The 10,812-nt window shown below is 43.6% G+C and overlaps 1 protein-coding gene across 1 annotated transcript in view; it reads left to right on the forward strand.

Moving 5' to 3' along the window:
* Positions 1-10,812, forward strand: part of HIPK2 (homeodomain interacting protein kinase 2) — an 83,914-nt gene that overhangs the window by 72,932 nt on the left and 170 nt on the right. The window contains exons 12-14 of the mRNA XM_019611463.2: positions 7,334-7,581; positions 8,581-8,741; positions 10,457-10,808. Of these exons, the coding sequence (XP_019467008.2) occupies positions 7,334-7,581; positions 8,581-8,741; positions 10,457-10,808 (761 nt within the window). The remainder of the gene's footprint in view (positions 1-7,333; positions 7,582-8,580; positions 8,742-10,456; positions 10,809-10,812) is intronic.

Below are 10,812 nucleotides of genomic sequence, written 5' to 3' on the forward strand. Positions count from 1 at the left end.
TAATTCCATGGTCAGAAAGGTTGTCTGTGCAGATATAACCAGAGCAAGTGGAGTATTGGGGCAGAGACACAAAAAACAGCATGTCCAGAATTAGAATTTTGGATTAAAGAGAGTGAAATCAGCTTGCTCAGAGCCTTTTGACCTGGGTAGATCCAAGACCAGATTCTCAACCAGAGTAAAAGTCACTTGCTTTCAATCAAGGAAGCTGTGTCAGCAGTTAATGCTAACAAAGTTTGCCCCTGCCAAAGATGAGTTTGTTTGTTTGCTTTTTTCCATTGAAAGCATGTCATTTAGGAAAGCACCTCCAAGTTTTCTTACATGGTTGTTGTTTACAAGAGAATGGGAGTAACAGTGAGGTATGTGCTTTATGGTAATAGGCACCCAAATGTTCAGGATCTGCAACTGAGTTCAAAACGAAACTGTGCAAAGAATGTGTTGTCTCACTCATATTTATGCAAATATCATGCTGCTGGGCAATAGCTGTGGTATGGGGGTGAAAAGCAAGGAAGAACTTGAAACATGGTCTGAGTGACAGCCTAACAATATTATCTTTCTTGGATTAGGGTAGGGAAATAATATGGCGGTTGATCAGTCAGAGTTAACAGCCTGATCCCATCTTGTTGATAGCAGTGGTATCTTTGCAGTAACTTCATTGAAGCTGGATCCACTCCTGCATTTGCTGCAGCAGTTCCTTCTCTTATTTCCTGTGAGGTTACAGATTTCTCTTTGACCCACAAGTCTAAAATGTTTGCTTTACTGATTGCTCAGTGAAGAGAGATTAAAGCTGCTTGTGGCTGTGAGAAGTAGGAGATCATTCAATGATGTGAGAGTTCGTAAGTCTCAGTTTAAAAAAGATGGGTAACGCTGATAAAACATGATCCTACCGTAGCGGTTTGGATTTAGTCTGACAGAAAAGCCTTTCTGTGTTACCAGAGTAATACCAGAGAGCTTTTCTAGTACAGGAGAAGCAACTTCTTTTATTGTCAAAAGAAAAATGTGGAGAATTCAGTGTGATATGGGCAGAATTTTCCTTCACCTAATGAAAAACGCAGACGTTCACGCAGAGTGTTTAGGCAATACCAGACGGCAGAGCAGGCAGGCCGGCATTTTATTCGTTCTTTGCTTACCTGTATTTTGCACTGGTGATGAGTATAGTTTGTTGTAATCTTCTTAAAATCAATAGTCATCTGAAAACGTTGCGGTTCTGTTGTTTGAAGGCGCAGAGGAGATGGTGCAAGATGGGCTCTGGGGGACCTGCTCAGTGGAGCCTTGTCAAAGAGGGCCATCTACTGGGCCCCATCCCTGTGCCCAGATAGAAATTGCAGAGGAGAGACCTCGGGTACAATTCCACAGGACCCATACTCATTGATATGGTCAAGGATTTTCAGGGTCAAGTTCCTGGTTAAAAAGATCAGTTTGTCAAAACCAGGGCATTTTGCAGGATATACTGATAAGTTTCATTGTCCTGTTGTTTTAGTGGCTTGTTTTTTTTCTTTCTGTAATATCCCCAACACAGTGAAATCTAGAGAGCTTCACAATTGCAAAAAGTTCTGACTATTTTTTAAAGGGGAACAAAGTGTCAGGGAATTAACTAATTGAGAATAAGACTTCTGTTTGCTGGTTTCCTGGATATATATATATATATATATTTCAAACTGAAAGCAAATAGGAAAAACAATTGAAATAGTCAAAATGAAAACGGAATATTTTGACTGAATAAAACTATTTTTACCTAGGTTATACCCAAAAGAGACAAGAGAGCCTCTCACTTCTCTGCTGTTTGCTCTGCCACTGATACTATAAATAGCATCTCTTCAGCTTGGCTTTCCATCACAGTAATCAGTGTTTTCCCAGGCAAGAATCACAGAATCATAGAATTACAGAATGGCCTGGGTTGAAAAGGATCACAATGATCATCTCGTTTCAACCCCCCTGCTATGTGCAGGGTCACCAACCACCAGATTAGGCTGCCCAGAGCCACAGCCTGGCCTTGAATGCCTCCAGGGATGGGGCATCCACAGCCTCTCTGGGCAACTAGGCCAGCACATCACCACCCTCTGAGTGAAAAACTTCCTCCTAATATCTAACCTAAACCTCCCCTGTCTCAATATAAAACCATTCCCCCTTGTCCTATCACTAGCAACCCATGTAAACGGTTGTTCCTTCTCCTGTTTGTATGCTTCCTTCTAGTTCTGGAAGGTCACAATGAGGTCTCCCTGGAGCCTTCTCAAGAAAGCTGACCCAAGCTGATGTGTAGGCAGACCTACTACCAGCCTCATTGGCTATCTTCATTGCCACAGAATTCTTGCAGGGTTTTTTTTTCCTTTTTCTTGAGATGGTAAATTATACAACAAAATCTCTGTGTGGGTCTTATAACTGAGCAGGAGCTCATGTGAGTTGTTATTTGCCTTCTTTCCATTATTGCAGTGATGGTGGAGCATACTTCAGAGGGCATTCATTCCCCTTACACACAGAAATTTCTGGCAGGCACAAACCAGGTGTTTTTGCCAACTTGCTGATGTGTATGTGAGGGTCAAAATACCGCTTGAAGTTCACTGTTGACATCTAGCCTATTGTGGCTATGTTATGCTGTGCATGATAATGGACTGACTCTGCATAGCAATACGTTGACTAACCACAATCATATGGTGAAAAGATTGTTGCCTTCCATCTCCAGAAGACACACCAACATGCAGCTAATACCTAAAATAACAGAGATGGACAGTAGCACTCTCAACAAACCATCAGCAGCAGGACCTTTACAACCTGCTAAGCAATTCAGTGTATTTGACTTAAATAGCTACAGCATGTATCTATTTACCCTAATAAAATGGCCTCGATGTTGTATTGAATAAGTACTTCATACCATCACAAAGAAAGTGAGAGCAGATTAACAGGTCAGGGAAGAGGTTGAACTTCACAGAGAGGGGTATGTTCTCAACACTGAGCTATGCATGGCATAAGATCTCAATGTGAAGAGAGAGATTGTAGTGGTGGTGTGAGTTTTTGTTGGCTGACTCTATACTTTCTTAGAATGGATGGATTATTCTGAAGCAACAAACTGAAAGTTTCATATTCTAAAGTTTTCAGAGAACTGGAACAAAATTTGTGTGATGAAAAGCTAATGTACTGTGGTGTACTTGCACACCAATTCGGTGGCACAGACGTAGAACAGCCACCTTCTTTCCCCCAAAAAGAAGGCCATCTTAGTGACCTTGAGAGCCAAAAGACTCCGCTGCCATAGGTTCACCCACCCTGAAGGGCTTGCAACTATATGTGTGAACCACACACTGAAGGCTGCCACTCCTAGACTCCATTCGGGTTTTTTTTTCTGGGATTCTGATGGAACTTCAGATTTTCAGGGAAAAAGATCCTGTTTGTGTTATGCTGTCACATACCATGCTTTTGAGCTTGGCCTTCAACAAGTAGAAATCATTTCCTCTTAACTTGCAACAGCTGCTGTTGTCCATGTCCCTCATTACTTAGATGGTGTCCATGTAGTTTTAGCACCTAATTCAGCATCTTCTTTTCCTTAATTTCATCCCACATTTCATTCTCAGAATCTGCCTTTGGCACCTTTCCATTAACAGCATCTTGGATGCCCAACTTCATTTCTGGCCCTGTTGTACCTGTGCACATAGTATCTTCTCTTTCCTCCATCAGGTTTTTCTTTGAAGTCCTACTTTACTGTGGGGAATAAGGATCCATGTCTTGTGAGTGTATTATGCATTATGCACTCACAAGGGTGATATATGCTAGAGAATTGTCTCTGAGGGTTGCTTCTGCTTTGTGTTGAGGGTATATACCTATTCTATATCTGCACATTCAGTGAACATGGATTGCTTTGTGTCCAGGTTTGAGCTTAAGCCCTTCAGGACTGAGTGGGAATGGTCTGTTACTGGTAAACTAATAAGCTTACACAGCAATGCTTATTTTTCCAGCTGCTGGAAGAGAGGACAGTTCCTGCCACTAAGGGTTAAAAAGCCTTCACAACTTATTGCTTTTCAGTCTATGTAGATGGATTTGATGCCATTTTGGTAATCTTTCCCCCTCTCCCTCATCTGGAAAATTAAAATACACCTATCCACACAAAGCAGGCAAGCACACAAGCCGACCAGGAACACACGCTGACTCTCAGCGCTATTAAATCATGTATGCTGCTGGTACTGTGCTTGCAGGAGGGAAAGCAATTACCAGGGCTGGAGTGAGCTTAATAGGAAGGGGGCAAGACTTTAATAGTATTTTTCTGTGTAAGCACAAACATCCCCAAAAGCTGTACCTGAGTTATAGGAATACAGTAAGCTTGCTGAGTAGGCAAGTGCTGTGTCAACAGGTATAAGCTCTCAGCCCTGATAGTTTGTGAGCAGGGAAGGCAGTACATCAGCCTGGACTCCACACAGATAACTTCTGCATTTCTACAAGGTGGGGAGAAGAGCTGAGTCTTCAGAGGGAGCTGAAAGGAGCGCAGTTGTCGGTTAGCAAGGATTTGAGAAGGGGGAATGCTAGCTCTTCTGGGCTGAATTTTCAAAAGCCCTGTTTCAGCTTAATGTGTATCTTTAAGCCTGTGAATCAACTGATTTTCAGCATGAGTTGGGCCTTTGATGCTTTTGAAATTCCCACCCTTAATCTCTCAGGCAGGCTGTGGTACAGCAGGTGCCTAACTCCAAGCGTGTGAATAGTCCCGACTGACTTCTCTGCATTCTCTAACATTAACTGCAGTTGCTTCCTTTCCTAAAGAAAAAAAAAATCCAACTGCTTTCAGTGGAACTCCTCTTGCACTTGAAATGATGCAGCCTGCTGAATCACAAGGCTAATCACTTTGGCCCTAATCCTGCAAATATTTACTCATGTGCTTTAGCTCCATTACCGGGAATAGTCCAGCTGACTTCAATGGAACGACACATATTAGTTGTGCTAAGCACTTGCGTAAGTTCTGGCAGGACCATAGTTCAGGTCCTTCTCAGGTTTTCATCCATGAAATGAGCTCAATCTCTTGCTAAGGTCCCTTTCTCTTGAAAGGTTTGGGTTTGGGGTCATTTGTTTAACCAAAGAGCTATAATGTTTTGAAGGAGAAGATCCCTCATGGCTCCTGCTTTGGCAAAACTTCAGTCAAGTTGGTAAAAAATATGCTCATTTTCAAATAATAAATATCACACATTTCACATGTGAAATGCCCTTCCAGTTCTACAGCTCAACCTTTTCCATGTCAAGAATCAGCTGAGAGTAAGTATTTCCAGTTCAGTAGCTCAGCCCCTTTTGTAAGGAAGGGACTGTAAAAGAATAGGTAGACCTTATCAGTTGTCAGAAAACTCTTTAGTGACTTGATTTTTCTTTATAAAATGTAATAACTGTCAGAGATAGAGAATATATCTCTCTTCCCAATTGGCAGCCAAGGGTAGCTGCAAAGGGCAAGCAATGTGAATACTCATAAATGCATGATTACTGCATTTCTACTGAAGGAGAGAGGAATATTGATGCAATATTAGTCATTTTTATTGGCTTAATATTCTTCTTTTGTAGCACCATATCAAACTGCTATGTCTTTCTTTGCATAAAGTAGTTATCCATCTAAGATGGCTTGTTGTTCTTTTCACTCCTAATCCAGTGCTCCTCATCTCCTTAAGGAATGCCAGAGTACAAGGGTTTGCTGTCATCTACCTTACCCATCTGAAAGGTCCCAGCCCTGCAAGCATTGCTTTCAGCTTTCAGATTCTTGTGCAACCGCTTCCCCTTTTTCTCTACTTGTTCTGTTTTGTCAGTGCCTTAGGATAGCTGGGGCCTCTCGTGAGGTAGTTTTTTCACAGTGCCTAGAACATCATGGCTTTGTGACCACTTCGAGCCATGCCAGGACCGTGCTGATAGCTCAGGAGAACTTTGTATGATGTTAACTTGTTTGTGAATGCAGCACTCCAAGGCATTCTTTAATGGAAAAGATAGCTGATGGTTATAAGTCCTGGTGGGTTGTAGTTTGTGAATGCTGTTGGAGAGGCTTTGGGACAGTTGGAAAGACCCACCATTGATCCTTTAGAACTGTGAAAAACAATTCAGGCAAAAAAATGTCCTTGAAAGGAAACTGCTTTCAGTATATGCTCTGCCTTTCCCTGGGTAAGATATGATGCTGAGAGTAGAAAACGATTGGTCCCATCACAAACTAAGACCAGATTAATTAGCTCTGACCTGGACTGGCCAGAGTGAGAGAACAGAGGTGAGACTCAATGGGAAAAGGACTTCTCTCTTTGGAAAGTGTGCACTCAAAAAGTTAAGAGTTGGATTCCTTTTTCTCCATGGCGTTTCTGTTTCTGTTGGGGCTGTTTCCACCATTAAGCCTAATTACTTAGCTTTTTATGTGCTATCCATTTCTTTTCATCATTTTAAAAACTTCAGTTGCCATAACAACATAATGCAATCAGTGAAACATAGCAGCTATTTTCTGTAGTCAAGGTCTGTGCACTGTCAAGGATGTGAGCTATTTAAGCAAATCTTCACTATCCCCCTTCCTCCCTCCTCTTTTTTACTCTCCCTTTCTCTCCCTAAACAAGCTCATAACAGGAAGAAGAAACCATCAGGAGTAATTAGACACAATAGCGGAGCAAATCCCAGTTGTACTTGTGCAGTCTAGTATAATGAACTTCTAGCACTAATCTTGGAAGTGTTGATGTTCCTTTTTAATCACTTTTTTGATGTCACAGATAGATCAGCTACAGCAGGACCTTGATAATCCATGTGAGAGCCAGGAGACCCAGTGCTTGTTTGGAAAAAAAACGTAGACCTTCTATATGGCGACGCATACTTTACTCATTTTTTCTTCATTCATTCCTCAGTTTCAAATTTTTCTTGAAAATATATGCCCACTGCAATATATTAGTAAATAGAAAAGAGTGTATTTTGTAGATTCATGGGATTTAATAATAAAAATCCTTAGCATCTATTATTAAATCATTGCTGGAAGGCTGGGAGAAACCACCACATTTCTGTGTGGGTGGTGAGACTTGCAACAAAGCATAGTATAACTGCTGGGTCTCTACTGCACACGTATATAAAAAGCAGCCCAAAAATAAATCTGGCAGTCTGATTCAGTGCTATTCTAAGCAGAGTGAATATAAGATCTATCCACAATGTCTTACTCACTCCTTGACCTCCACAAAGGCTTCCCTAGAATAGTAATGAGTGAATTTTGAAGCCTGGGATTCGGTATAAGCAGCCTCCAACTGGTGAAGGACTGCAGGGTGTGCTTTGCCTTCGCAGAGCTTGCCTGTCGTGGGCAGGGTCTTCTGGTGGCTCCCAAGTCAATAGTTCCCCATTCACTGTTTCTATTTGTGTGCTTGTGTTTCAGCACCTTGTCCAAGCAAAGGAAGAACGTCATCAGCTGTGTCACTGTGCATGATTCCCCCTACTCTGATTCCTCCAGCAACAACAGCCCTTACGCCGTGCAACATCGTGCAGGACAGAATAACGGGAACACGTACGACACCAAAGGGGTTCCAGAGACTCACTGCAGTGGGAACCCCCGAACGATCATCGTGCCACCACTGAAAACCCAAGCCAGTGAGGTGTTGGTAGAGTGTGATAGCCTGGCACCAGGTAAATTGCACCTCTTCCGTCAAGAGAATTAGTAAGAAATAAATGATTTATCTTGGAAGAATCTCATTGTTCAGTTTCATTTTGTTTGTTTGTTTGTTTTGTTTTCCAAAGAAACCGTGCTCCTGCCCTGCTCTCAAGTGATACATCTGTTCTTGGGAGCTGTATTGCATTGCTTATGTGCCTTGGTACATACGAGAGTCACAGGGGCAAGTGTCACTCCTAGTTACTTCTGTGCAAACTCAAGAGCAGAGTGCAGTCTTTAGCTCAACATTTGACAGGAAAGGCTCCCAAATGCAAGTGTGAACCTTTGCTTCCCTGCCTTTCCATAGGTTTACTTTACAACATATAAGAGATTGAAAACACATGTGCATTTTCATCCGAACTTATTGATGTTTCTGGGAAGAACAATTCCCCAGCATCTTCGCTATGGACTGATGAGTTTTGCTCATCCAGAGCCTCTGCAGTATTAGATAGTAAAGTGTGTTGGAAAGGGACTTATGTGGAAGTTTGGCCCAAAGCAATTGGCTTTGTGCTACTTGACAATCTTTTCTTTAGATGCACTGCTGGTGAACACGAAGGCTCAGAGAGTGAGCTCCCCACTAGCTCGCTCTCCCTCCCTTCCTACTCACCAAGAGGTCAGTCAAGCCAGGGCTTTTTTATGCTGTGCACAGTGTCCTTTCCTTCCTCTCTTTGGGATTTGTACTTGCATCATACAGTTCTGCTGGCAGAACAGTTTCTCACACTTCTGAAGGATCTTTAAAGCCTTCTCCAGGGCCAGTTTGGGGTCCAGATCTGCTTGTCTGCCTCTAGGATGACAGTCTGGTTTGAGTATAAGAAGCACTGCTGAGGTATCTCTTAAGAGAAACCATTTTCTTATCCTGCTTCAGTTTTATGTCTCCTCCTCAAAACCACTCTGGAGGAGACTCAGTGAGAAAAAGGTAGGGTGAGCAATTAAAGAATGTGATATAAGCTACAAATGTGTTTCCTTTCCTGGCACAGTCACCACCAGTCACCACTCATCCTCCTACAAGTCCAAGTCCTCCAGCACCGTGACCTCCACCAGCGGTCACTCTTCAGGGAGCTCGTCTGGAGCCGTTGCCTATAGGCAGCAGCGACCAGGAGCACATTTCCAGCAGCAGCAGCCTCTTAATCTAAGCCAGGTAAGTCAATTGAGACACATTTTGGTGGTGCATCACCCAGCTGCAACCCACTGCTCCTCCAGTATGGGCTGTCCTTTTCTAACCTAATGATAGTTGGGCCTCGTGTTGAGTTTGATGGATTCATTTCAGCTTCATTGCAGAGCTTGATCTGCTAGCTCTGGCAGTAGAGGCAGTGCAGATTCCAGCTGTGAATAGGCTGGCAGTGTTCTTAATGTGTGTTTGGAAGTCAGGTGATCTAAGAATGTGAGTGGGAATAGTGTAAGAGAGTAGGGTGCATTAGTTCAGACACAGGGTGGTGAAACAGGGCCGTGTAGGAAAGTCTGAAGTCTCTGTAGCTATAGGTAAGTACAGGGAGAGTATTTTCTGAGGAAAATCTCCATCAGATGTGACAATGCAAAACTGAGCCTCTAGGCATAAACAGGACCTCTTGTTGCGTAACAGGTTTGATTCATTCCATGATAAATCTGGGCTGAGATCTGAACAAAATCCCATTGCTTGGCATCAGGCAGTTCTCAAGATGTTTCATGGTCTGTGATCAAAATGCCCCGGGGATTCCCCAGGAGCTTCATTAAATGCCCTTTTCACAGGCTGCACCTGCAGCCTCTCTTTTCCCTGAAGTGAGGTGCTGAGTAGGGAAGTTACAGCAGTTATCAGAGTTTACAGAGGAGAATGTCTGGAGAGCTCAAAGGACAGTGCTTGTTTGCTTCCAGAGCAGAACTGGTTTAAAGCAAAATAATTTGTAGGAGAAAAATGTCCCCTCCCCTCAAAATTTAGTTGAAATTTGAACTAGCTTGAAATAAAAGCAAGTAAAAATGGAGGCAGTGGGTGAGATGCTGTTTCCAGGAGTAGAAGAGAAGTGGAGCTGCCATATTTTAAACCACAATGACAGTACAGGGAGCTCTTAAAAGGATAAAAAGAGTTGGAAAACTAGCTGCTCTTCCTGCCCTCTAATTTCTGCTTTTTTGTTACTTAATATTCTCACTACACCATAATACAAATGACTGGTAGAATTCCGTGGAATTGTTGTGCAATGCAAAAAAGAAAAAAAAAAAAAAAAAAAACACCGAAGAAATCTCTGAAAAAGTACTTTGTTTCTGTCCCACTGCAAGAAGATGCTTGTGCTAAACTAATTATGGCTGATTAGATGAGGGTGCCAGGCACCTGCAGGATCTGATTGAGCAGAGGGTTTTATCTCTGAAAAATAGAGTAGTTGTTTACTTATCCTGGAAATGATAACCTCAAAGACCCAAACTGAACAAAAATAAATTGCCTGTTCCAGGCGTAGCTAGGTGATTTAATTCCCCTGAGATATCCATGCACTGTATTACATCATCAGAGAGGTCAGTAACAAAAGCTGTGTGTCATGCGAGTGATTGGAGATGTGGAAGTGTTCTTAGGACCCAAGCATCCGAGGCTGGGTCTCCATGGGAGCTGTGTCAGCAGGTCGTGTCTCACAGCGGGGAATTCTCTTCTCCTTTTAGGGGCCATTGTGGTGAGCATGTAAGGCTACAGTGTCTTGCTAGGCTTGGGAGGGACCCTTTGCCATCACCTGTTCCCAAGGGAAGATTGTGGTGATGCTGAGGATGTCAGGAGAAGAGCCGGGGACTTTCCTGAAGCCGTCTCGGTTTCACGGGGTGGCCCCCAAGCACCACTGAGGATGTAAAGAGCCGTCTCTTGTCTTGTAACCGGTTATCACTATTGCTGTCTTTATCCAGGCCCAGCAGCACATCACGACTGATCGCACAGGGAGTCACCGGAGACAGCAAGCCTACATCACTCCAACGATAGCTCAGGCCCCGTACTCTTTCCCGCACAATAGTCCCAGCCACGGTACAGTTCATCCTCACTTGGCCGCGGCTGCCGCTGCTCACCTGCCCACCCAACCCCACCTCTACACATACACCACCCCGGCCGCCCTGGGCTCCACGGGCACCGTCGCACACCTGGTGGCCTCCCAAGGGTCTGCACGGCACGCCGTGCAGCACACCACCTACCCCGCCAGCATCGTCCACCAAGTCCCCGTCAGCATGGGCCCGCGGGTTCTGCCCTCGCCCACCATCCACCCGAGTCA

This window comes from Meleagris gallopavo, chromosome 1 (assembly GCF_000146605.3).
Source record: "Meleagris gallopavo isolate NT-WF06-2002-E0010 breed Aviagen turkey brand Nicholas breeding stock chromosome 1, Turkey_5.1, whole genome shotgun sequence".
In the NCBI taxonomy this organism is placed as follows: Eukaryota; Metazoa; Chordata; class Aves; order Galliformes; family Phasianidae; genus Meleagris; species Meleagris gallopavo.